General features: G+C 52.6%; 1 protein-coding gene across 1 annotated transcript; it reads right to left on the bottom strand.

Moving 5' to 3' along the window:
• Positions 1-363: 363 nt before the first annotated feature.
• On the bottom strand, positions 364-26,888 carry WLS (Wnt ligand secretion mediator). The gene is made up of 12 exons (XM_039556120.1): positions 26,717-26,888; positions 15,243-15,515; positions 9,236-9,360; positions 8,610-8,771; positions 7,709-7,845; positions 7,181-7,349; positions 6,917-7,014; positions 6,458-6,521; positions 6,105-6,248; positions 4,717-4,800; positions 3,100-3,253; positions 364-2,507 (listed from the first exon to the last, which is right to left on the bottom strand). Exons 1-12 carry the CDS (start codon positions 26,820-26,822, stop codon positions 2,398-2,400), a joined length of 1,626 nt encoding a protein of 541 aa, XP_039412054.1. The 5' UTR covers positions 26,823-26,888; the 3' UTR covers positions 364-2,397.
• Between the last annotated feature and the right edge of the window lie 798 nt (positions 26,889-27,686).

The raw sequence follows: 27,686 nt of genomic DNA, 5'->3' as shown, positions 1-27,686 counted from the left end.
ACAACATGGGGAGAGCAGGCTCCAAGCAGCGGGCAGCAGCACCCTGAAATACGGCAGCCGATGGAGGATGATGCCCAAATCAACACTGCAGTGGGGTGATGGCCAACACACAAAGGTCACAGCACAGCTGTGACAACTCCAGGGCTGGCAAGCAGGGACAGGAAGGAAAACCCTACAGCTGGAGTTGTTCAGGCTGGAGAAGAGAAGGCTCCAGGGAGACCTTAAGAGCCCCTTCCCATAATTAAAGGGGCTCCAGGAGGGATGGAGAGGGACTTTGGATGAGGGTCTGGAAGGACAGGACAAGGGGGAATGGCTTCCCACTGCCAGAGGAGATTGGAGATGAGGAGAAATTCCAGCAACAAATCCACAATATTGTATATTTTATTTAAATTAACAAAACTACGTGTTTTCCAGGTTGCTTAAAGCATTCTGTAAAAACTGAACTCAACCTAAACAAAAAGAAAGGATATATTTTAATAAGACCCAGGGACTATTTCCGAGACACATGAGTAGGGCTGAGGAATGAAGAAATAAAAAACCCACCCACACACACACACGTACACGTGCCCCGTAAACAAATTGTTAGTGTTTGACACAAAATTTGGTTTGAAAGCTGCGGCTCCCTGTTCGTGGGGTGCCTTTACAAAACGCACTGCTATAGTCTAAGCTGGAAAAGAACCCACGGACACAGCTATGGGAACAACATAAATATCACGTAAGAACCCAAGGGAAAAGGGATGGTAAAGTTGCAAAGTCGAGCGTTCAGCTGGGAACGTTCTGGAGTTACGGGGATCTGCGTTGATGTAATTCACTCTGTAATGGAGTAACTACTACCAAGTAGGAACACTGCTTGGAGCTGCTTTGCCTCCAGGGGCAGGGGAAGCTGGGACCCTGGTGAGGGTGAACACAACAAATGGAATTGCTTTAGGAAAATCCTACAGGGGCTCCAATTAATACACATGGAGCAGCTTTTTGGCAGTGTGTCTGGTGTGACACATCCTGACTGGACGAGCCCCATGTGATGGTGCACAACTTGGGGTGCCCAGCAACCAAACCCCATGCAAGGTGATCTTGTGGTGCCACCCTCTCTTTTTTCACAGTCTTGAGCTTTACTAAATGGATTGTGGTAAATGAATAAATTCTGGAGTGGGAATCGTGATGGTACCTGGGCTGACAGGAAGGAGTTTCCCCTCTCTGCCTCCTCTCTAACCCTTCAGCAACACACAGCAGCAGCAGCAGCTTCTTATCTTGTAGGGCCAAAACTGGGAGTTACGTGTTACCAGCAGTTAACACAGACATTTACTACTGCCAGCTCATGAGGCTCTCTGGATGCTCCAGGCCACGGAAGGTGTGCCCTGAGCAGCACAGACCCTTCCCCAACATTCACTTCTCCAAACTGGTCCCAGCAGGGTCCAGCTCAAGCCTCCACCCCGGATCAGTTCCCACTCCCCACTCTCTGCCAAAGGCCTCCCAGCATGGGGCTGAGTGAGCCCAGAGCCTGCGTCTGCTCTGGGAAAGCAAAGATCCACATTAGTGCGTGACCAGCGGATTCTTTCAAGTCCGATAATCCCTGGAAGAATCCAGCTCTCCTCCAGCCCGGCAGTGCATGGAGCGAGACTGCCCAGCTCCCAGGGATGCACCATAACAAAAGGGGAAGGTGGAGGAGGCCACAAAAGCACGGGAAGCCAAAGGGACTGAGAACAGGAAGGAGCCGGCTGCGGGATCAGCACATTGGGAATTTGAGTCAGGAGCGCTCTGTTCTCCTGCAACTCAGCTCAGCATCCAGGCTGGACATTCCCTGTATTCAACAAACAGCTGTAAAACCTGCTGAGAAAGCAGTCCCTGCTTCTACTAAAACCTTACTAACAGCGTACTCCTCTCCCAGCTGTGCTTCATCCAGTGACAGAGCATGGCTGTAGGGCTGCACCTAAGACTCAGACAAGGGTCCATACAGTTACAGTGGTGGAATTAAATGTTTTTACAACAAGGCTCCCCCCACAACCAACACCTTGTGTCACTTGCACACAGGAGCAAACCCAGAGTACTGAGCATGTGCTCCTGCAGCACCTTTATGCACCAGGACACACAGCAAAATCAGACCAGCCCCACGGCAGCTCTGCCCCAGCCCCACATCTGGATGCGCGACTTTGCAACCTCAGTGCCCTTCCAGCAGGGTTTTACGTGCCCGAGTGTAACACAATATACACAGCCCTCCCCCCAGGAATAACTACACCATAGTAAAGAGTTACAAATGTTCTGCTCGCTGTCACTGCTCTGTGAATGCACCAGGGACGGGGTGCTCGAGGAGCGGATGCAGCCAGAGCGGTCTCCTGCCAGAGGGACTCGTGTGTCCTCTGCTCCCCACCCCAGGCTGGTCCCTGCTGAGGCACCTCCGTGTCACTCCTGAGCCTCCTTTCGAGCCAGCTTGTAGACCTCTGTGGGCCCATCCACGTGGGTGATGGTGGTGGTGAGCTGCAGCTCCTCCCCGCTGTTCACCCCCAGGTCACCTGAGAAACAAAGGTATTCCTTAGTGCAGTCTCACAATAAAATATGGGACTATTTATTCCCTCCAGGCTTTCAGCTGCCTAAGCCACGGACCAGCAACCTTCCTATAAATTATTTTATTTATAGTTATTTAAATAGAAGCACAAGAAACACATTGAGGGGCTAGAACATGTCCAGAGAAGGGAATGGATCTGGGGAAGGGGCTGGAGCCCCAGGAGCGGCTGAGGGAGCTGGGAAAGGGGCTCAGCCTGGGAAAAAGGAGGCTCGGGGGGACCTTCTGGCTCTGCACAGCTCCCTGACAGGAGGGTATATTTTCTCCACTCCTCATCCCTCCATCTGAGCTACACGGTTCCATTTGGGCAATGCTAAAAGGCACAAAAACCATCCCAAAGGCTCCAGCCAGCCTTGGCTAAAAGTCAAACCTACCTAACCCAGCCATTAATTAAAATGCCTGCTTGGGAACCCAAACCATCATTTACAAAACTTTTCACACACTGAGTGTGCACTTGGGCCAAAAAAAATGCACAGAGGGCACCCCCTACTTTGTATCTCTTTGTCCCCATGAGAGCCCTCAGGTCATTTGGGGACATTTACCATTGGACTGGTCTTCGCCGTAGTTCTTGTGGGATGGCGCGTACAGGAACATGAGGGCGAACACGTAGAGATTCCACATCCCATAGATGCCAGTAAAGAAGGCGCTGTTCACCTGGATCGTGATGTCCCCCCACTTCCAGTGGCCTTCTGTCACCTGTCCAGAGTAAACAGACACAGACAGGCCCTCAGGAAGAGCAAATTCCATAAAGATACAGCCTTGCAGCAAATCAGTGAGAAAAGCATCGATTCAACAGGACGCAGGAAATGGAGTGTAACAGGTTCAGTGAGGCAGAAGTCAGGCTGGGATTCTCCACTTCAGACTCAGTCTGCAGGGAAAAAATGCTCCTGACAAAATTATTCCCTCAGGACTCCTTCAACTCTGATGTCTCATTTAATGTGACCGAACTGCTGTGCTCTGTGATACCCCTGCCACAACCATGTGCTCAGCACAGATTGGCACACAAAGGGCACTACCTGGGGACATCCCAACACATCCGACTGCTAGAAATAGACCTTTTATAGCAGGAAAACCAGCGTGAATAATGGGGGAATTGATGTGCTGAGCACGGCTGGCTGAGGAGGGGCCAGGCTGACAGCACCAACCTGCTACATGCTGAGGGCTGTCAAGATCCATGAAAATATCATCAATATTAATATTCCTTGAAGATACACAGACTGCTCAGGCTGAAGTGTTGCTTTCTGTTAAAGAAAAGCATAAAGGCCAAGAAGAAAACTAAAGTAGCTTAAAAACAGAGCCATGGAGATGCTCCGAGGGCTGGAGCCCCTCTGCTCTGGAGCCAGGCTGGGAGAGCTGGGGGTGTTCACCTGGAGAAGCAAAAGATCCAGGGAGAGCTCAGAGCCCCTTGCACGGCCTGAAGGGGTTCCAGGAGAACTGGAGAGGGACTGGGGCCAAGGGATGGAGGGACATCTGCCAGAGGGCAGGGCTGGATGGGAGATTGGGAAGGAATTGTTCCCTGGGAGGGTGGGCAGGCCCTGGCACAGGGTGCCCAGAGCAGCTGCGGCTGCCCCTGGATCCCTGGCAGTGCCCAAGGCCAGGCTGGACATTGGGGCTTGGAGCAGCCTGGGACAGTGGGAGGTGTCCCTGTCCATGAGATGGGCTTTAAGGTCCCTTCCAGCCCAAGCCAGTCTGTGACTCCATGATTCAAGCAGTGATAAAAGCTCATTCGTACGGAGGCGACATCAGAGCTCAGGACAAACAGGTACAGCTACTGCTGGGCACAGCAGGGCTGCAAAGTCAACCCAGGGAAGGTTGGATGCTGTCACATCTCCGTGGGCACACAAAGCCACCCGAGTGTTTCAGTGTGAACAGAACATTTTCCTCTCGCTGAGTTCTCAGAAATGACTAAACTCTGTTGGCCGATTTTCTGAACGGCGCAGCCCCAACGCCGCTGGGAGCCAAGGGCCTTTGTGCCGGCTCCAGCCTCAGCAATTGCATGGCAGAGCTTCAAATAAATGAAAACAACTTCTTCAAAAGCAACTTGTTATCAAACGTGCTCAGAACAGGCCAGTCCTGTCTGACCAGCGATGAGCCGGCGTCGGGAGCGGCTGGGAAGCGGCGGCTGATGCTCTCCCAGGAAGCCCAGAGCCCTCCCTCACCTGGCTCACAATGAAGAAGATGACGGTCATGGCTGCACAGGCCAGGGTGATGAGCATCAGGAACTTGAACCTAAAAATCAGCCCCTGTTTAGAGAGAAATGTCACTGGTCACATTAACAGAATCCACAAAACCCATTTTTGGTTTTAGGATAGACAAGACACGAGGATAAAAAATAAAAAATAAAACAAGGGTCCAACCCACGAAACCCCAAAGCAAAACAACCTCCACCCACTCCCGTGCCGTGCTCAGCACAGCCCATATCCTCCGCTCCCCACACGTCTGCGCTCCTGCCGGAAGCTCCGCGCGGGGTGGGCACGTCTGGACAGCGCTGCCTTTCCATGACATTTACTCGGTGACTGATTGAGCAGCAGTTAATTGAGTGGAAGAGGTGGCACACTGGTGTGAGCAAGGCTGCAGGAGGGGACAGCCTGACAGCTCACGGCTCTTGTAAAACAAACACGTGGCGGGTCGGTGTCTCAGCGTGGGCTCGGGGTCTCACCACATTCATCCTCATCCCCAGCCCGGCTGGGAGGGAGCTGCAGCGATTCCAGTGTCTGGAAAACCTGGCTGGCTATCACAGAATGGAGATTTCAAGACAAACTCCTTGGCTGGAAATCCCACTGCCCACCACCCCTGCTTTCACTGGTTTTACAGTTTTACTTACAAATTCTTTTGGTTTTGGGTGAGTGCGTGGGTTTTTTTAGCCTGGTTCTGGAATTTAGGTGGAAATGTCAGTGTCTGCGTAATTACCCTGCCACACCACGACAACAAAGGACTATTAATTTAACTCTTCCACACCAGATCTGTGCTCCCCAGATGTCTGGATGTGGAGCATTGCATCAGCAACTCTGTACCATGAGCTGAACTCCTGTGCCTCCTGCTAGAGGGAAAAACACTCCGTATCTGCTTCAAATTCTCTCAAGTCCAATTTTCTAAATTTTTTATGTGAACTCACGATGGATGATAATGATTTATTTAGAGCAGAAGCGACCACGGTTTAACAGAATAACTTTGGGGATAAAGATTTGCACCCCTGTAGAAGCAGGTTGAGCACTGAGGGTGAGTTCCTAGGGGCTGGCAGCAGGCAAATCAGGTAGGACAGAAAAATATACAAAATTAGGGGCTAAAAACGGGGATAATGGGGGGAATGTGTTCTGCTTTGACCTTCCAGCAACTTTGTAAGGAAATGACCCAACCCCAACAATCTGAATTTACACCATGAAATACCAGCTGGTCTTAGCAACGCTCGCCACTAAGCACAAAAATTAATATTAGAGGAGGAGAAATGGAAGTATGAGATTATGGATAAAGGAGGTCTCAGAACAGACTCTGAGGTCCAAAATATCTTTTAAAAACAAGGAATCTGTGCCACCAGGAGGGCCCTTACCTCGTAGTGAAGGCGGCGAGCCTTGCTCATGGCAGGGAGGCTCGACTGCTTCCCACTGATGTTTCTGAACACTTGGAAGACCATGAAACACAGGAAGAGAAAATAGAGGCATAGGCAGATCCCTGCGACTATAATAAAGGCCATCTGTGCAGAGGAAGTTACGGGAAAATGGTACAAACTAACAAGAAATCCTAGAAAACATGATCCAGGTGATTCCCATATTCAGTTCCCCAGTGATCTCCTGCAGTGCCTGAGCCACCCCTGGCCACCCAAAAGCAGGGGGTTTCCCCACACCTCCCAGGCACCTGGCAGGAGGGAGCACCTCCCTCTCCCACAAAGCAGGGGAAGGATACAGCCAGCTCTGTGCCCACCTCGGTGGTCCAGATGCTGTAGAAGGGGTTCTTGAGCTGCACTCCCCTGCAGAGAGGAGAGAAATCACCAACTGTATCAGAGGCCAACAGGCTCAGAGGGCCCCTTGGTCACTCTGCAGCCTGGGAATCATAGAGTGAGGGAATATCCTGAGTTGGAAGGACTCACAAGAATCACTGATCCAACTGCTGCCCTGCACAGACACCCCAACAATCCCACCCTGTGCCTGAGAGCACTTTCCAAACGCTCCTGGAGCTCTGGCAGCCTCGGGGCCGTGCCCATTCCTTGGGGAGCCTGGGCAGTGCCCAGCACCCTCTGCGGGAAGAATCTTTTCCCAAGGCTCCGCATGGGAAGAGCCAGGTGTGCTGCAGGTCCCTGCTGCAGGAGGTGACCAGGAACCTCTGCTCCGGGATGGCCGAGCCTGGGAGTGGAGCTGCACCCACCGCTCGCACATGTCGAAGATGAAGAGGCAGAAGGAGCCCACAGCAATGGGTCCAACCTGCTTCCAGTACCCCGAAAGCCGATTCCGCTCGTTCTGGTCCTGATCACGAGGTTGGGAGGAGGAGAAAAAGGAAAAGCAAGTTAGCCTCAAGTCCCCTCAGCTGGTGCAAGTCCCCACAGCATGATTTCCAACCATCAGCAAGGGAGCTGCCAGGTTTTCCTGGAAGCGGGGCTGGAAATCACCTTCCCACAGGTGTGGTACCCACCATCATGTGCTCCCCGCAGAAGATGATCCAAAATGAGAGCAGCATGGCATAGAAGATGCCCTGTCGAATGTCTCCGAAGAGCAGCATCCAAGTCCAGTCAAATCCGATGGAAAACCACTCCACGGGGATGTTAATGAACGTCATGGAAATTCCCAGAGCAAAGATGACCCTGGAGAGGCACAAACACCATCTCTGTCCAGTGTGCAAGGGAAGGACAGAGCCCCAAAAGCCAAAGCTGTGCGTGGAGAGCAGCAGGTGGAAATCCAGCACCATTTGGGAAGTGTCACCTCCTGCCACCAAACCCCCTAGGACTGAGCTCCTCCGAGCAGCTCCTCCTTCTCCGTGGGTTTAATGGGAAAGAAAAGAGAAGCTGTGGGGTCTCCAGGTCCCACTGTGCCTGGGTGGAGGGAGGGGATGGAGAAGAAACAATTCCTATGCCCCAGTCTTGGGCTCTGCCTGGGAACAATGATCCCCTCAGTGGGGTCCCCTTGTTCGAGGTCCCCTGGGCCACCACAGGCCCCTACTCACTTCTCCAGCAGGACGGGAGCGCGCGTCATCAGCGTGATCCGCCTCCAGTACCACACCATGATGATCAGAATGCTGGGCGTCAGGAAGGTCTTCATGGCGAACCACACCTTGGTGAAGCCTCCGTTTTGATGGATGCCCTGAGGAAAACCAGGGTACAGGGCTTAACATCATCATCCTGTGCTTCTCCTCATGGCAGTGTCAGGAGAGGCACACACATGGAAGTGCATCCCAAAGATGGTTTGGCCAATGATGGACAGGGAACGGGTGAGCCCCCAGGCCACCTGGGCAGGTTCCAGAAGGTCTGAGAACAAATGCCAACAGACACGGCTTCCACGGCGAGGAAGAGAGGGAATTCTGACACAGCATGGAAAAAGCTGGCGGAATTACTCCCAGACAAGTAACGAGATACTCATGGAGCCAAGTCACCCTGGTGGGAAGAGCACTGGCTCATTAACATGTTTCTCCAGCCACGCGTCCTCCCACCGCCGTCTGCAGCCACCGCAGCCGGGGTGGGAGGGCCTCCAGCTGGGAAAAGCATCCCTGCTCACCAAGCCTCGAGGGCGGGCAGAGCAAGGATCACTGACAGCCTTCCCAGACATGGCCACAGACAACTCCAGGACAGACCAGGCCCCCTCTGAACTCTCCTGTTCCTCCTCAGCTCCTATCCATAAGGAGGACTCTGCATCCCAGGCAGACTGTGATGGGAAGCAGAGGACACAGGCAGCTCGGAGGCATGGAAGAGGCCAGCTCTGGAGGCCTGGGGAGGGCTCCTCAGAAGAGCAGGCAGAGAGGGCATCCCCTGGGAAGCAGGACGGTGCCACTGCAGGCAGAGGAGCTCGGGCCAGGAGCTGCAGAGCCCGAGCACACATCCTGGGTGGCAGAGGGCAGACAGGACACTCACCACGAGGCGGATGTCCTTGATCTCGCCGATGCCCACGTTGATGCCCTTCCTGTCGTTGACGGGCAGGCGGATGTTGATGAGGTAGTACTTGTGTGCCACGCTGCCGATCTCCATGAAGGGCAGGAAGTCGCAGTCGTAGTGACGGCCCTCGGACTCCACGGTCTGCAGGAAGGGCAGGGAGCAGAACCATGGCCCTCAGCCCCCAGGGACCAGCACACCACGGAGCCCTCAAACTGGGAGCACTGGGAGCACCCAGGGCCTGTTTGCAAATTCCAGCCTGTGCGAGACAGTGGCTGAGGGACATTTTTCCTCAAGTTTGATTGTTTAGGATCACTGAGTAAATAAGGTTTGACCTCAAACAGGTTCACATTTCAGGCTTTAATGGCAGGCTCCCAAGACAAACCCTCCACATCTCCCTAACAGGAGGTGAGAGCCAGAGAGGGATTGGCCTTTTCTTCCAGGTAAAAAGTGACAGGACAAGAGAAAACAGCCTCAAGCTGTGCCAGGGGAGGTTTAGGTTGGATATTGGGGAAATTTTTTCATGGAAAGGGCGAATCGATGGTTCTGTGATTGGAAGAGGACAACTCCCACTCATCCCCACCACCAGTGTCATCCAAATTCCTTACTTTTGGAGAGCCAAAGGTGCACTTCAGCTTCCTGATCTCTATGGCATGTGCTATTTCCTCCCAGTCATTGAACATGTCGTCGCGATAGGCCAGCGACACATCCAGGGTGATCTCTGCGTTTTCCTCTGCAACAGCAAAGAGACAGGAGGCTCAGAAGCTTCCCAGAGTAATTAAAAATACTACACAAAGCTCCTTTATGAAGACAATTAACGAACTGAAGTTGAGCTACGCTGGCCTTGCTGGAAAAAGCCTCGGAACCAGCTGCACACAACAGCATTGATGTTTTCTATGTGTCTTGTTTAGCTTAAGCTGTTCTACAGAAGGTTTTTGGAGCCCTCCCCTGCTCCTCCACACCTGCCCTGACTCGTTCCTGCCTCTGCAGATGCCCCAACTCGCACGTCAGTGACACACACAGAGCTCATGGCCTGGCAAGGTCACACATCCGTGTGGGGCCAGGAGCTCGTCCTCTCCTGGAGCTGTTCACAGTGACAGTCTGGGATACAACTGCTTGGAAAGGTGCTCCTGCCAGGAGACTGCCAGGGGGTCCTTGCTGCCAGGACGGAATGAGGCTGCAACAGGCTTGTTCAGGCTGGAGCGGGCTCATTGAGGAGCCGTAACTGAGCGAGTTCATGCACTGGAGCTGCAGCTGAGGTTGCCAAGGAGCAACACACCAACACTTTCAAAAACCTGAGGCAAGTCTGTACCAGCTGCACCAGCTGGAAAATCCTCCTGTTTACCAGGCACAGATCCCAGGGAAGGCTCTGAACGAGGAACACGCTCCAAAACGAGCATGTGCATGTTACAGCCCAGCCTCCTTTTGTAGGGCACCAAACTCTGAGAGCTGAGGCTGGAAAACCTATAGAACCATCCACCATGGAGAAGTGTTGGGAGATGGCTCCAGAACCATCCACCATGGAGAAGTGTTGGGAGATGGCTCCAGAACCATCCACCACGGAGGAGTGTTGGGAGATGGCTCCAGAACCCATCTTTTCAGCTATATTTTTGTTGGGAATACGTGGTGCCACACTCATCCCACCGGATGGGAAGGGGCGTGGATGGGATCTGTGGTTTGGAGTTCTATTTTTACGCCCTTCGGAGGTGGCCGGGTTGTGCATCTGATGTGGACACTTCAGGATTTTTCTGAGCATTTTTGGTGCATGTGATCTATACCATCCAGATCCATATCCAGTCCCTTTCCAGAGCTGCCAGGAGTTGGGTTTCCATGAAACATGGATTTGCCATCTCAGATCCGCTGTTTAGGAGACCAGCAAAACAGATAAATGGGAACATAAGGTTGAACTTGGCCCGGCTAAAAAGAACTATGAACTCCATTTCAGAAGCCATAAAACCAACTGGAATGCTTGGGATTAAATCCAAGGAAAACAGCTTTCAGTTATTTCGTCTTTGCAGTCCAAATGTTGCTGCTGCCATCGAGTATGAAAACCAGAAGGCAGAAGATGAACTGCTGTGTGCCTTTCCAGGCCAATGGATTAGAAGCTCCCTCTGGAATTCCATCAGTCTCTCCGTTGGGGTGACACCTCCCCTTGGAAATGAGTTTTGTGCAAAGACCTTTCAGGGCTGTCAACATAAAATATAGATATATCCATATATCCATAGATTTCAGCACAGCAGACTGATGGCAGAGCTGTGTTAGTGGTTGGACTCCATCTTAAAGGTCTTTTCCAACCTACATGATTCCATGATCATCCTATGTCAGCCTTCCATCAGCAACTCCCATTGTCCCTGAGGAACAAATAAGGACAGTGACAGAGAACCAAATTTTCAGAAGATTCATGCCTTATTCACATTAATCAGACAGAGATTGTGAATAGACAATTTTTTTGGGAGGGGAGGGTGCCCTTTTCCTGCACAGCATTAAACAGCCTTAAACTGAGAGGAAGCAGGGTCAGATTGGAGCTTAGGGATAAATCCTTCCCTGTGAGGGTGGGCAGGCCCTGGCACAGGGTGCCCAGAGCAGCTGGGGCTGCCCCTGGATCCCTGGCAGTGCCCAAGGCCAGGCTGGACATCGGGGCTTTTAGCCTGGCACAGTGGGAGGTGTCCCTGCCCATGGCAGGGGGTGGAACGGGATGGGCTTCAAGGCCCCTTCCAGCCCAAATGAGGACAAGACACACTCCTGGAGGCTTCCCAGCCTTGAGCCCTGTGACCCCCCCAGTGAGGGACTCCCTGCTCGTGCTCCAAGCACCACCAGTGTAATTTTTCCCGCTGGCATTTTACTGCCCAGGATCTTTTCCATGAACCACTTTTTAGGACAATACTTGCCCAGGATATCTTCACTCATATTACAATGGCCTAAAAATAGCAGAGTTGTTTCAGGAGGGGGCTCTGTGCCAGCTGCACACTAACACAGCTGGCTGGGGAGAAGCCTATGGCAGGCAAGCAGAAATGCTGGAATTATTTCCATTACACTTCCATGCTTCAGCAGCTCCCTAAAATTACAAAACCTACCAAAAAGCCCAAGGCTGGATGAATTAGAAAAGGAGGCTGCAGCACTCAGCCCTCTGACTGTACACAGTTGCTTTCCAGCTGCAAAGAAACTCCATCTCCTTCCTCTGGCCCCCTTCTTTCCCAGTTCTGGGAAGGGGTTTTAATAATTGAGTGCACAATGCATCAAGAAAGGACAGGGACAGCACAGAAATAGCCTCTTCCTCAGAAGAGCACTCTGAGTCTTTCCCAGCTTTCTGGGAAGGAGAAACACAGGGAAGTAGCTCAGCTTCTAAACATCTGTGTTTTCCAAAAACATTCCAAAAACATCTGTATTTCAAAACCACTGGAAGTTCAGAGGGAGTTCCCAAGGTGAAGGTGATTAGGGCTGGTTGATCCTCCGAAAGGTGCAGATCCCACGGGGTATTCCAGGAGGCTCAGCCCCTGCCAGGCTCTTCCAGGGCATCTTACCAGGGCTGCCCTTCCCCTCTGTCCCAGGAAAACCCTTGCAGATGAGGAGAGCTGACACAGGACTGGATGAGGAGAGCTAACACAGGACCTGGATGAGGAGAGCTGACCCAGGACTGGATGAGGAGAGCTGACACAGGACTGGATGAGGAGAGCTGACCCAGGACTGGATGAGGAGAGCTGACACAGGACCTGGATGAGGAGAGCTGACCCGGGACTGGATGAGGAGAGCTGACACAGGACCTGGATGAGGAGAGCTGACACAGGACTGGATGAGGAGAGCTGACACAGGACCTGGATGAGGAGAGCTGACCCAGGACTGGATGAGGAGAGCTGACACAGGACTGGATGAGGAGAGCTGACACAGGACTGGATGAGGAGAGCTGACCCAGGACCTGGATGAGGAGAGCTGACCCAGGACCTGGATGAGGAGAGCTGACACAGGACCTGGATGAGGAGAGCTGACCCAGGACTGGATGAGGAGAGCTGACACAGGACTGGATGAGGAGAGCTGACACAGGACTGGATGAGGAGAGCTGACACAGGACCTGGATGAGGAGAGCTGACCCAGGACTGGATGAGGAGAGCTGACCCGGGACTGGATGAGGAGAGCTGACCCGGGACTGGATGAGGAGAGCTGACACAGGACTGGATGAGGAGAGCTGACAGGACCTGGATGAGGAGAGCTGACACAGGACTGGATGAGGAGAGCTGACACAGGACTGGATGAGGAGAGCTGACACAGGACTGGATGAGGAGAGCTGACACAGGACCTGGATGAGGAGAGCTGACCCAGGACTGGATGAGGAGAGCTGACCCGGGACTGGATGAGGAGAGCTGACACAGGACCTGGATGAGGAGAACTGACAGGACCTGGATGAGGAGAGCTGACCCAGGGTCTGACTGCTGCTCTCTGGAGATGAGGAGTCAGCCATGAGTCACTGACACCTCCCAACAGGCCCAGCCCGGGAGGCCCTGCCCCTGAGCTTCCCTGTCCCAGGAGGGCTGCCGCATCCTGGAAAAACCAAACTCAGGTTTACTCTGTGCGTTGGCCTTGCTTAGGGATTGCAGGGGAAGAGGACAACCAAGGGCCTTCGAGGAAAAAGCAGGAGACAGTTTGATGTGGCTCAGCAACATCCCTGGTGAAGGCCAAGGGGAACTGGCAGAGCCCAGGACCCTGCACAGCACCTTGGGAGCCTGGGGTGGAGCTGCAGGAGCCAGGAGAGCAGGATGTGCCCCAGGCAGCAGCTCCTTCAGGAGGATAAAGCCTGTGCAGCTCCCAGCAGTGCTGCTTTCCTGGATGATCCGAGGTAGTTCCAAGACAGTTTTTAGGACAGTGACCGGAGGCTTCAGCAGCTGCGGTGCCCTCCAGGAGTGGCCCTGGTTTGGGACCAGCCCCTGCTGGAATCGACCACAGCAGGAGGAGGCCTGGAGGGCTCAGAGCCCCAGAGGGAAGAAACTTGAATTGTTGCTTTAAAAGAAGAAATGAGGTTATTTCACATCCTTATCACTGCCCCTTTAGAGGAGCTGATCCCAATCACCTGATCAATGAGGCCCTTTCATTTAACAGCAGGGGACAGACCCACACATGCAATTAGTCCAGCTTAACAAGTCTTCTGTTTATTTCCTTAAGAGCTGTTATAACACAATCTAGCAAGCAATAAATGTGTTACTAGTTCCTGAGATTTCACACTTAATTTACATCTGCCTTCAGCTTGGCACAAAGCGTTGGAAAATCCCAAAACCTTCTTTTTATTACCCAGGGGGTGGCCCAAGATGAGCTTTTCTGCTTTGAGATCTGAAAATAACCTCCCACCTTCGCAGGACTCAGTCTCTGAAGGGCACAAAACTGAAGCACAGGCTCTGCTCTTGCAGCAGAAATACTGCCAAGAGCTGGTTTAGCATTCCAGCAGCCTGCTCCAAGTGCTCAGCCAGCTCCTGACTCCAGCACGGTGGTTCAACTTGAAAATCCCTGGAATAAAGAGCTGTTTCCCTAATGCAATCATCTATCCAAGTGTAAGGAGGTGAGACCTTAATAAAGGCACAAAACTTGTCTCTCTGTATTTCAGAGATAATTACAGGGATAGGAACACAGGTGAAAGCTTTCTACAATCTCATTTCTAACCTATCTGAATGATAATGCATTAAATAATCCCTGCTCCATCTCTGCAAGTGCTCAAGGTTGGGCAGGGCTTGGAGCAACCTGGGACAGTGGAAGGTGTCCCTGCTCATGGCAGGGGTGGCACTGGAGCTCTGAGGTCCTTCCCAACCCAAACCAGTCTGGAATTCTGGGATAAATAGCTGGAGGAACAGTTCCATGCTGAGCAGGAAGGGCGTCAAGGACACAAAGCTGGCTAAAAAAGCTCCTAACCCTGACTAACTCCCTGAACTGATCCCACTCCACAGATCCCTGAACATGGAGCCAGCCCAACAGCCAGGCTGGAGCCAGGGCAGGAGCTGCACACACCCCAGCTCAACCAGTCTGGAAAGCAAATTGTTTATTCACTGTAGCTTATAGTTAGAGAGGGATTTTCCCCAAACACTTTAAAACATGCACACACATGGACAACTTCTGTTCCAGGGAGGGCCAGAGCAGTCCTGCCCTTGCTGCTCTCAACAGTTTTGCAGGTTTTTTTGCAGCATTATTTTTGAGTTTGGGTGGGCTTTTTGCATTTTGGGGTTTTTTTTGTATATTTATTTAGTATTTATATAATAGCTTCAAAGTGAAAGATGGGAAATTTAAGTTAGATATGGGGAAGGAATTGTTCCCTGGGAGGGTGGGCAGGCCCTGGCACAGCGTGCCCAGAGCAGCTGTGGCTGCCCCTGGATCCCTGGAACTGTCAAATGGCCAGGCTGGATGGGCCTGGGACAGTGGAAGGTGTCCCTGCTCATGGCAGGAAGGAACAGGACGGGCTTTGAGGTCCCTCCCAACCCAAACCATTCCAGGATCACCAATTCCCAGGTTCAGAACACGCTCCAGCACCACCTCACTGTGCGTGGCACCCACACAGCTCACGGCCCAAGGTAAGAACCCCTTTAGAGGAGGCACACTGGGACATGAGAGCCAGGCAGCACCTCCGGGGTGCCAGTCACTTACTGAGGTCGTTGTCCATCTTGAAGGCGATGTCCAGCTGCATGATGAAGAGCATGAACTGGAACCAGGGGCTCATCTCCTTGCTGGGCAGCGGGATGTGCACGGCGAACACGATGTCGTTGGCCTCAATCTGCCGGCTCACGGCCTCGTCGAAGTCCTTGAGCTTCTTGCAGTGGTTGGGTCCCCAGGGCATCAGCCACTTGGTTTTGTGGTGGTTCTTCCTCACATCAATGCACTTCACTGACATGTAGGGAACAGCTGTCGTGGGGCTGGGAGCTGGGAATGCAAGAGAACCACATTTGTAGCATCTTCAGACATCTGATACAGTGGTTTCCCCAGCAAAACTCGCAGCTCCCCACTCGACTCTTTGAAGGCAATTTAAAACAAATGCACCCAGTGCTGCTCCTTCACAGCTCTTTGATCTCACAGTCAAGTAATTAAGTTTATTACATCCACAGATGTATTACTGACTTTGTAGTGGGATCAAATTAGGATTAATTGAAGAGCTGGGATCTGCTGGTTCGGTCTCAGTCACACAAAATCATCCTGATTTACTGAAATCTTTTCCTTCCTCTGTGCTCACTCAAGCAAATCCACACAGAAAGCATGTGCCCAGAGAAACCTGGATGGATAAACTAATCTCAGACCTCGTGGTCCAGCAGGGCAGGGCAGGATTTACCCAGGGGATTTGCACCATGCAAGGCCACACATCTCCTTGGGCAGGAAGGTTTCCTCCAGAGCAGTGAGTGGGATGGGAAATGAGACTGCAGAAGGTGATTTTCATGTTGTCACTACCCTCATTCTGACAGGTAATCCAGGACTTCCCTTCCAGATCACAGCCCCCCCCCCCCCAAACCTCCAGCAGCAATAACACCACCCTACAAACTTCCAACATTCCAACGAGGAAAACAACCCCAGAGTGAGTTTCACCCTCCCGCTGCCCCCAGCCCCGTACTGCTACACCCAGATGATTCAGCCCTGGCTCCCTTGTAATTTGGGCACAGCAGGATCATCACAGCAGCTCTGGAGCTGTTTGGGATGGCAGCCAGGAACCCTGTGGAGCACCTTCCCCAGCGTGCCACCTCGGCACAGGGTGACATCCACACAGCTTCCCACGGGCAGGGAGAGGTGACTCAACGCCAGGCGGGAGGAAGTTACTCAAAAGCCAAATGTTTATAAACTGCATTTTTTCCATTTTTTCACAGCACTGAGTTTCTTCCAGCTCCAAAGGCACAGGGGTGCCAGGATAAGGGTGGGCTCCAGGGGATTGGCATGAGCAATGGTGGGCAGTGCTGGGTTAATGGTTGGACTCCCTGACTTTAGAGGGCTTTTCCAGCTGAAAGGATTCCATGAGTACTCCCAGATTCATTCATCTCAATCCACATGTGCTTGGTGGATCCGTTGCACTGCCACATCCCAAACCCTCGCTGCATACAGCTGTCCCCCGGGAATGACACAACACTTGGAGGTTAAAGCAACCCGAAAACCAAACAAGTTCTTGATATCAGAATCAGGGAGTGTTCTGAGTGGGAAGGGAAGCACAAGGATCAGAGTCCAACCCCTGCCCTGCCCAGACCCCCCAGCAACCCCACCCTGGGCATCCCTGGCAGCGCTGTCCAAACGCTCCTGGAGCTCTGGCAGCCTCGGGGCCGTGCCCATTCCCTGGGGAGCCTGGGCAGTGCCCAGCAGCCTCTGGGGGAAGAACCTTTCCCAATATCCACCCTAAATACTGCAGCAAGAAACAGCAAAGTAGAATAAAACGAAGCATTCAACAAACAAACACAAATGAAGCTGCAAGTCGAAGGTTACAGAACGCTCATGACGTGCCCATAGTGCATAAAACACTACAACAAATGTTGATTCCTCCACCATGCCTCGATGCAGAGCCCAGTAACCACAGCTAAAACTGCGGCTGGAAGGAAATATCGGGAATATTGCTGTGAAATAAGCCAGGCATTTCAGCCGAGCTCTCTGAGCTCTTTAACTCCAACAGATTCTGGGTGATTTCGAAGGCATTTCTGAATTAAGAGACATCGTTCCCTCTACAGAGAAGCCGAATGTTTCTTGCTTTGATGCAACTCATTATAGCCATAAATACATGTTTTCATCACTGCCTGATTATGATTTTAAACACTTGGCATGCTCCCTGCAGCCTCCCCTCTGCCAAAGTTACAGCTTTGAGGAGCATGAGACAATTACTATACATATTCCTCGTCGGGAATCGCGCACCAAACAAACGTCGGCACTTGGCTTCCATTACTGATTTGGCTCCTGGCCCATTAAATCCAAGTGAGTGTTGAACCAAGTGGAAAAAAAATGCTTTGTGGAGCTGCAGCCAAGTCAGCCAACAGCATTACAAAGTGCTATGCAAAACAAAGCTCACACCGAGGGATTGGAGCTGTGCTGTGGTGCCAAGGGCTGCTCCCAGCCCCGCTGCCCCCAGCTCTGGTACCCCCAGCCCCACCACCCCCAGTCTGGGGGATGCAGCAGCTCCATGGATTCCAGGATCTCTGTCAGCCTGTAAATAATTGAACAGCTCTGTGTGCATAACACGCTGGATCAGCCTCGTGCTCCGGGCTGCTCCTGCCACGAGAACTGCAGGAATGCAGGTACCACTTGCAGTAAGAGGAGCAGGGCTTCCAGAGGAAGGTTTGGCAGAAGCCACTTGGAGTGCAGCTCTCTGGGAGCCAGCTCAGGCAGGAGCACCCAGGAAGGAGTCCTGGCCCCAGGGGCTGGCACAGCCACGAGGCAGAGACCCCTCGTGCCTGTGGTTGGACACCAGCAGTGCCAAATGCCAAGGGCAGGAGGTGCTGGAACTGCCAGCACTGCCACAGGATCACAGACTGGTTTGGGTTGAAAATGACCTTAAAGTTTGTCTCATCCAACCCCCTGCTACGGACAGGGACACCTCCCACTGTCCCAGGCTGCTCCAAGTCCTGTCCAGCCTGGCCTTGGGCACTGCCAGGGATCCAGGGGCAGCCCCAGCTGCTCTGGGCACCCTGTGCCAGGGCCTGCCCACCCTCCCAGGGAACAATTCCTTCCCAGTATCTATCCTAAACTTCCCTTCTGCCTCTGCATCTCCTCCAGCAGGGCCTCTGGAGGTGCCCAGCTGACTGCAGAAATCCCAAGTGTATCCCAGATTACAGGGGCAGAGCAGATCCTGCTGCTCCCTGTGATGGTTTTAGCCAGCAAATACTTGGAAAGCTGGACACCTTCACCAGTGCGGCCACCACTGCCCAGGGAGGGCTTCCCGTGGACTGCCAGGGCCACCTCAGCCGTGTGTCACTGACTGAAACAATCCTGCACGGAATTCCATCCTTTCCATTCAGCCAGGAGGTCAGGGCAGGGTGCTCAGGGCCTGATCCCACCAGGGCAGCAGGAAATAAGATTCAAGGGGCTTCACTCAGGAGCTAGTCCTCAAAGAAAAAAAAAATACACTGCTTTTCTGGTTTTATACTTAAATCTTTAGGTAAAAAAAATTACTGAGACAAGTGAACTCAATTTTTAGCATTTTTTGGGGGGGAATGTTATGTACACCCAGTTTCAGGCAAGAGCCACCATCACTCAGTATTTTAATTTCAATATATTAAGCAGATCTTCAAAAAGCTTCTGTGATGAAGCCTCAATCACCTCCTTCCTCCTGCACACAAGTTCCAGGATTTCCATCCCCTCTGAGTCGTCCACCAGCCCTCACCTTGGGAAACACATCCTGCACCTTCTCATCCCAGCACCTCCAGCACTCCCATTAACCACCGACCCTTGCTCCAGCACCATAAACAAGCCCTTTGGAAACTCTCAATTGCATTGTGTCCACATTGATTAAAGCCTGAATCCCCCTGACCTCGGGGGGATTTAACTTCTCCCGGCACCGGGAGCATTCTGCTTTTCTACTCAATTACCCCCTTCGGAGCCAGCCAGCACTTCCCATCGAGCACACACAAAGGGCTTCTGCTTCATTACCCTAAGCGACTGCAGGGTAGGAATAAACAAGCTAATTTATCATGGACAGACCCAGCTTTTCCAACTGGAACAGCCAGAACCTGAATAACACCGTATATACACTCAGGATTATAAATATGTCTTTATTGCAGCATGGATTTTTCTTTTCTGCCTCCTTCTTCCCTGACCTCGATGCCACCAGTTTAATATATTTGAGTGACACAGAGCCTTTTAATTACTGTTTCTTTCATAGTTCTTATTTCACAAAGCTTTTTGGAACATTGCAGTAGCTTTTATACACAGAATAACTATATTTAAAGAAGCCCACTGCCTACAGGAAGCCCACTCCCCCTTGGGAAACGTTTTTCTTTCTTATATTTGACTTCAAGCTTTATCCAGACCAAAATCCTTTAAAGCCCCATATTTCTGTCATCTCCAAGATATTTTTTTCAGTACTACAGGTTTCTCTTTTTTGTTTCAGACCATTAAAGTGAGCCTGTCCAAACCATCAAACCCAAGCTTGTTGGATCAGAACAGAAATATTGTGGCTGCCCCTGGATCCCTGGAAGTGTCCATGGCCAGGCTGGACGGAGCTGGGAGCAGCTTGGGATAGTGGAAGTGTCCCTGCCCATGGCAGGGGTGGGATAAGATGGGATTTAAGGTCCATCCAACCCAAACCATGCTGGGATTCTGAGACTCTACAACCACCCAGTCACATATTCCTGGGCACTCTCACGTCCCAAGGGTTGTGTTTTTCCTCGAGGTTTGTTCTCCAGTGTTACTTTTGCAACCTTGCTACCAGCAAAGGCTCTTGAAAGCAGCACAAACTGGAGGTTTTTCCCAATAAATCAGTTCCCAAGGAGCTGCAGGAGCAGCCGTGCCCAGAGCCCTTAGAACTCAGGGAACAGGGGATTCCCAGCTCCCTGATAAGCAGCCAAAGGGCTCCTGGGGAACAGAGATAAAGAATTATTCCCTCAGCCCCAGGCAAGTCACAAAGCAGGGAAATCTTATGAGGCACAACTTGCTGGGAGAACTAAATGAATGATCTCCATAATTCACATCCATATTCAACAGCAGCAACGAATGCAAATGAGGTGAGCACGAGCAGAGCTCCCTAAATGCAGAAATGGATATTCAAAAATATTTTATTTAAAAGAAGAAAGAAAGAAAGAAAGAAAGAAAAAAAAAAAAAAAAAAAAAGAGGTAGAACAGCTTTACTGATTGCCACAGAGAGCCTGATCTTCTTCCAAGTCAGTTTTCCAATGGGATGAGATGCATTTCCTGCAACGCCCAGGCAGGGTATGAAATCCCTGCACACAGATCCGAAAGAGCAGGAGAAGCTGTTGTTATCCAGCAGCTTTTCTCCTGAGCCTGACACTCCCCAAGATAAGATACCTTGGAAACTGCCCGTGCTCAGATATGTGAGGAATTTCATCTCCATGTGAATGGGCTGGTCCAGGCCCTTCCCCACTGGACACCTTGAGCCCTTCAAAGGCTTTCCCAGGCTATCAGGGAGTTACAGCCTGACTTCAAAGGCCGTAAGTGTTATTTACCAAGGAAAAGGCTTCCTGTGTAATGGCTTTCCCTCACAAAGGGCAGGGAGGCAGCAGGACCACTGCTTGGGAAGTGCTCAGGTCACATTTAAATCGACAGAACAGGGGAGCAGCGGGAGGACTGAACTTGTCACCTGAGCTCTCCCAAGTTTGCATTTGGAAGCGATGCAGCTGTGAAAAGAGAAAAACCCAGCACCTCAGAGGATTCCCAGCTCCTCAGGCCCCAGCACTGACATTCCTGCCTGGGAACTCTCAATTTCTGGCACTTTTGCCCATTCAGCTACAGTTACAGCTCTTCAAAAGAAGAATTGAGCAGACCTAAACTAAACAGACATGACCTTTCGTGTCTGCTTCTCCTCGGCTCCCAGCGCCTCTGCCAAGGCTGCAGCCCTGCAGGAATGTGTCTATACAGAGGATCCATTGGCATTCATGGCCACGGAGCACCGACCAGCTCCTGGAGAGGCCCTGGATGAAAGGAAGTCAGGCACACAAAAATGTTCTTTGTCCCCAGCCTGAAACACTCTTTCCTATCCATACCTTGGAAATCCGAGCGCCTCCCCTGTCAAAAGATCAGCTCAGCCCGAGGAAGGTAATGAAATCCCAGGAAAGAAAATGAAATCCTGGAAACTCGCGGCTCAGGAGCCAAATCAGACATTTAGATAATGAGCTGGGATTGTGGAGAGCTGCTCAGCCATGGCCACACATGACTCATTATCTCTCCAGGCCAGACACACAAGGAAGTTTGAGCTCCTCCAGTCACAACAATTCTGTTTTTTCCAGCCTAAACCAGGGAAGGGAGCAGTGAACCTGCACCTCCTTAAATCCATCCTCTCAGCCCAGAGGACTCATGTGCTAAATAAATCTCTCCACTTTTCCAATCAGTTAAATTTGTAAAGTGTACGGGTGGGCACTGGACTCCCAGCATTTCCCTGCGTGTGAACCTGCTCTGGATTTGCCTGCAACACAGAGAGTTCTCCTGCATTCCCTGGGCTTGTCTGAACCAAGAATCTATGATCTGGGACAAGGCATCCTTAGAATCACGGAAGTTTGAGTTGGGAAAGGACCTTTAAAGTAACTCACAAAAAATAAGTCAATGAAAATTCCCTTCTGAGAAGTTTTTGAAGCTGGGATGTTGCTGCACAGACATGTGGGGTTATTTTCCTTTAAAAAATACTTTATATATACAAAAATTCTAGGATGCAAAGGTAACTATAAACGGACACCAACAGCTTCCCAGAGGGGAAGGTAATTTGTAATCAAAAGCTTTGCTTTCAAAACAACCAAGAGGCATCAAACCCACATAAATCCAGTCAGATTCCATACACACAACTTCCACCCCAGCAGCTGTCGGGAGATGACACCGGTGTGTCCCAGCTCTGCTTTGGCCTGGAGCAGTTGTGGTGACCTCCACTGGAACATCCCAGTCAAAATTCCCAGTAACAGGCACAGCCAGATGGATGCTGCAGCTGGTCCAGCTGTGGGAATCATGGAATTGTTTAGGGTGGAAAAGCCCTCTTAGGCCAGCGAATCGAACTGTTCCCAGCACTGCCAAGGCCACCCTGACCATGTCCCCAAGGGCTTTTAAACCCCTCCAGGGATGGGCACTCACCCCTGCCCTGGGCAGCTGTGCCAGGGCCGGACAGCCCTTTCCAGGAAGGAATTTCCCCAATATCCACCCTGAGCCTGCCCTGGCCCAGCCTGAGGCCGTTCCCTCTCCTCCTGTCCCTGTTCCCTGCCAGCAGAGCCCGACCCCCCCGGCTGCCCCCTCCTGTCAGGGACTTGTGCAGAGCCACAAGGTCCCCCTGAGCCTCCTTTGCTCCAGCCTGAGCCCCTTCCCAGCTCCCTCAGCCTCTCCTGGGGCTCCAGCCCCTTCCCAGCTCCCTCAGGAATTCTCCTGGGGCTCCAGCCCTTTCCCAGCTCCCTCAGCCTCTCCTGGGGCTCCAGCCCCTTTCCCAGCTCCTTTCCCTGCCCTGGACACGCTCCAGCCCCACAGGGTCTCTCTTGTCCTGAGGGACCCAACGCTGCAGCCAGGGTTTGGAGGTGTCAGGTTTGTCCTCATGCCTTGTCCAGGGCTCTCACAGCTCCCAGCCTGCACAAGCCTGGTGGCATCCCAGGACAGCCACGCTGGATCCAGAGGAGGCAGAGCAGGCAGGGCTCCTGGGAATGCCGGCATGGCTGTAAATTATCATCAGCCTCATTCCTCACAAACGGTAACAGAAACCATTCCTGGGGATCCCATTCTCCTGTGATACACACATGCCATCATTTACAGCGGATAGTGGAGACAAGGCTGCATTAGGACTAATTTTATGGATCATGTTCTGTCTCCCACTGCTGCATCCCAACTGAACACATCACACACAGCCCAGAAGCGTGACCTTTAAACAAGATGTTTTCCATGAAGGGAGCAGGCACCGTGAATTCCATGGGGTCTGAAGTAGTGACAGCCCCACTTTCTGGAGCCAACAGTTCATTACCATAGCACAACAAAGAAACAGCTCAATAAAATTCTCTTTTGGGGTGTTTTCTCCCTTTTGAGCTTTGCAAAGCTCCCTCCAGGCATGGGGACTCCACCTCTGCCCTGGAGAGCCTGCACCAGCACTGGACAACCTTTTCCATGAAGAAATTTTCCCAAATATTCAGCCTAAAACTCCCCTGGCACAGCTTGAGGCTGTTTCCCCTCATCCTGTCCCTCGTTCCCTGGGAGCAGAGCCTGACCCCCACCTGGCTACCCTCTCCTGCCCTGGGAATGTCTCCCATCCATATGCATCTCATGCTTTGCCAACAGCCAGCTCTGAGCAAATCCCACCTGAGAGCTGATAAGGTTCCCACTGCTAAATAAAAGAGCTGTTGGAAATGTGAAAGATGCATTAAAACTCTGGCATCACACACTGACTGCCTGAAAACGAGCTGGGAACCAGCAGTGGCAGAAACCCCCTGATGTGAGGAAAATCAGCTCTGTGGTGGTTGTATCAGGTACCAGCTGCTGCATTTGGGTATTTTGGACTGGCACGAGGGATCTGTTAAAATAGAGCACTTAGTCATTGTTTTGAAACATGACCTAAGTGCCTGCGAGGGGAAAGGCTGGCTTGGCTTTGCAGCCCTGTCCCACTCGTGTACGTATTTTGGGTTGTCTAGACCTGGGCACACCAAAATAACTGGATTTTGGTGTCTGTTGGGTGTGCTGCATCAAACCAGAGCAGGGCCACTGTGTCAGTGCCACCTCTGCTCCCACCCCACCTGGTGTCACCCTTGGGAGCAGCTGTGGGGTGGCACTGGAGCGCTCCCAGCACGGCTCCGGTCCCTTCGGAACGCCGGCCACCGACCCACTGCCCACCACAAGGAGATTCCTTGCAGGAAACACCACGTGCTTGGGAACAACTAAAGGGGTCGGTCCCAAGCCCCTGGATCAGAGTTTCCAGGGATACAGGGAGCCCAAAACAAGGCAGGGTCCTGGGAAGAGCTGCCTAGCCTCCCAGGCTGTGTGTCACCCTGCCAGATGTTGGGGACCACACCTAGGTTACACATGGAACTTAGTGTTTCATGAGCACCAAATATCCCTGGATTTCCAGCTCCCAGGAGGGCTGGCTGGGAGCTGCTGGCTCAGGGAGGAGCCTCTAAACTCCTCAAATGCATCAGAAAGGGTGAATGGTACAGAGGAAAAACCTGTTTGGATGATTGATTAGAGCAGTTTGATCTGAGGGAAGATCAGAAGTGGGGATTTCCAGGAATTAAAGAACTTTTGGGGCAACACCCCCTAGGACTTGACCACAGACAGAAGATGCATTTACTCCAGCAGTTTGGAGTGACTGAGCTTGCGCAGGAATTCCAGCAGTTTGGAGTGACTGAGCTTGTGCATGGCATTGAACTCAGCCCCAAATCCCTGTCCCTGCTGGCCCCAGCCCATCCAACCTGTCCATGCAGCTTTCCAGCCCCACCTGGGAGACCCATCGTGGATGCCCAGCAGCAGCAGCCAAGAAAGCAGGGCATAAACCAGCTGGAAAACTGAACCAACAGAATTTGAGTTCTTTAATCTCTGAATCCCTACAAAACTGAACAGAAACATTTGTCTTTCCCCTGTAAAGCCAACCATAAGCATCTGTTTGTCACATCTGTCCCCAGATGCCAGCACAAGCGGGGCTTTCTGAGCACACCAGCCTTTGGAACAAGCAACTATTTAAACTTAGTAGCAAGAAACTGCTAGAAAAACCCCTTTTAAGATAAAGTCTGGCTTCTCTGCATAGCACAAGCCAAGACATTTTATCTCAGGAATCAGCGGCAGGTTCAGTAACCTGCTCTCGAACCAGCTCTTAAAGAGAAAAAAAAAGGAAGGAAGAAAGCTAATCCTGATAAACTTTGTGTGGTTTCGGGCCTGCAAGAGCAGTAAAACTGGGTTTTAGTCAAGATGTGCCAGTGAATCCCTTGAGATGGAGGTGAGGAAGCTTTCCACAATTATGTTTAATGGAATTTTATGGTTATTAGAAGCTGGTAATTAGAGGGTTCACAAAGGCAAAGCACCAATGGGCACCAGGGACACGGAATTTGCTTCCTGAGGAAGGGTGAGAGCTGTTCCTTCAATCCCTCTCAAACAGGGAGAGCGTCCCAACTTTATTCTCCCAACGAAGTGCAACAAAGTTTCAGAGTGGTGTTGACCCCGATTCTTCCTGAAAACCCCAAGAGCCCCGCACGGACCCTGCCCGGGAGGAAGGGGATGGACCCCGGGGGAGCCGGCCCTGCCCTAGGGATGAGGGATGCCCCCGCAGGGCTGGACAGTCCTTCCCGGACAGAAGGGCAACATTCCCACCCTGGAAATGAAAACCCATCATTCCAAGGAGCCGGCGCAGAACTCAGCTGCTTTCTAGTAAAAAAAAAAAAAAAAAGAAAAGAAAAAATTAAAAAAACCCCAGGACTGCCCCAAACTCACTCTCCTCCATCCTCCTCCTTCCATCCCGCAGGGAAAACTCCCCTCGCCGGAGGCAGCCCCCGCCGCAGGGCTGTGTCCCAGTTCCCATATCCCTGCCTTTGGGAATGCTCAGGGATAAATAAACAAAATCTGGGCTTTAAAGTGCCCGGTGCGGAGCTCAGCGTGCGGAGCCGGGGGGGCCCAGAGCCGAGGGGTGTCGGGGAAGGGGATTTAATCCCCCGCTCGCAGCCACGAGGGTTTTCCACGGGCAGGAAAACCCAGGCCAAGCCCGCGCGGATTTGAGCTTCTCCTGGAAGAGGATCGGGAATGGGGGGTCCCTCCTGGAGCAGGAGCGGGAGGTGGAAGGGAGGGGGCTCCTCTTGGAAGAGGATCGGGATGTGGAAGGGAAGGGGTCCGTCCTGAGAGAGGCCGGGAGGAGGAAGGGAAGAGCGGCGATCCCTCCTGGAACGGGATCGGGAGGGAGTGGGGAGGTCCCCCGCAGAAACGAGCCCGGACAAAGGGCGAGTCCCCCAAAAAACCCCAGAGCCGGGACCCCCTCTCCCACCAGTCATTCCCCTTTTTCTTTTCTTTTTTTCCCCTAGATTTTTTATTAATATTTTTTTTTTGTTCTCATTCTGGCAAGGGGCGAGGTTTCCTCCCGCGGCCGAGGCACGGGGAGGTGCAGCGCCAAGAAGGGAGGAAAAATCCTTTTAAAAAAATAAATTATTATTATTTTCTAAGCCAACTTTGAAACGCGAGGCTCCCTGCGCGATCCGTCGCCATACTGAAGCTTTCCCACTTCCCTCTTTCTTTAAGTCCAGGCTGAAACCAGGCCAAAAAAAAAAAAAAAAAAAAAAAAAAAGAGAAAGCAACACAAAAACTTTTCCTTGGCCGGCTCCCCCCGCAGCAGCCGCGGGACGGGCACAAAGGGCCCGGAGCCGGGATCGCTTGGCTACAAAAGCGGGTAATGAGATCATGGGAGCGAGTCAGCGATACTGTAACCAGCACTGAACAAGCGGGCAGCAGCGGGAGGAGGAGGAGGAGGAGGAGGAGGAGGAAGGCAAGCGGCCCCCGGCACTCACCGATGAGCCCTCCCACCAGGAAGGCGATGACTTGGAACACGAGCAGGATGCCCCCGACGATGCAGAGCTTGCGGGTGCTCATGTTCTCGATGATGGCCCCGGCCATGCTGGCGGGGCTGCGCGGGCCGGGCGCTGCGGACGGAGCGGGGGCCGCGGGCAGCGGGCGGGCCCCGCTCGCCGCCCCAGCCGTGATTGTGCCGCTCCCGCCGCCCGCGGCCGCTTTAACCGGGCAGCCACACGTGACCGCCGCCCCTCCCCGCGCCCCGCCCGGGCCGCGCCGGCAGCGGGAGCGGCAGCGGGAGCGGCAGCGGGAGCGGGATCGCGATTGGCACCGCCGTGCGCACACCGCTGCCCGGCACCGGCCCGGGGATCGGCCCGGCACCGGCCCGGGGATCGGCCCGGCCCGCCCCTGCCGCGGCGAGGACACCTTCCACCGTCCCAGGCTGCTCCAACCTGGCCTTGGAAACTTAGAGGGATCCAGGGGCAGCCACAGCTGTTCTGGGCACCCTGTGCCAGGGCCTGCCCGCCCTCCCAGGGAACAATTCCGTCCCAATATCCCGTCTAAATCTACCCTTTTCCAGCTTAAAGCCATTCCCTGTGTCCTGTCCCCCCATGCCTTGTCCCCAGTCCCTCTCCAGCTCTCCTGGAGCCCCTTTAGCCTCTGGAAGAGGCTCTGAGGTCTTCCCGGAGCGTTCTCCTCTCCAGCCTAAACTCACCATCACATTTTCCCCACTGCTCTCCCATCCCCACGGCTCTGGGCAATGCTTTGTTCTTCCATCAGCACAAGTTTAATTCATCACAGTCATTCACGCTGAGCAGTTTTCCCAGTTTTGCTCCCCTCCATCTATCTCCCTTTCCCAGAGGAGGATGCTGTGTACCCATCCCACCCTCTGGAAGCTGCTGGCCTCCTGCTCCAAGCTCTGTCTGCTCGAAGGGTCCTTTGCATGACCCAGAATGAGCTCATCACCCC

Source organism: Corvus cornix, chromosome 8 (genome assembly GCF_000738735.6).
Source record: "Corvus cornix cornix isolate S_Up_H32 chromosome 8, ASM73873v5, whole genome shotgun sequence".
Lineage (NCBI taxonomy): Eukaryota > Metazoa > Chordata > Aves > Passeriformes > Corvidae > Corvus > Corvus cornix.
The sequence above is the reverse complement of the archived record's forward strand: the minus strand, read 5'-3'. Positions and strand labels throughout refer to the sequence as shown.

Coding starts and splice junctions, on each gene's coding strand:
- WLS (XM_039556120.1), bottom strand. CDS start 26,822: ATGGCCGGGGCCATCATCGAGAACATGAGCACCCGCAAGCTCTGCATC. Junction 9,361..15,242: donor CAAGATGGACAACGACCTCA/GTAAGTGACTGG, acceptor TTGCTGTTGCAG/AGGAAAACGCAGAGATCACC. Junction 4,801..6,104: donor CTCGCCGCCTTCACTACGAG/GTAAGGGCCCTC, acceptor CTCTCTAAACAG/GGGCTGATTTTTAGGTTCAA.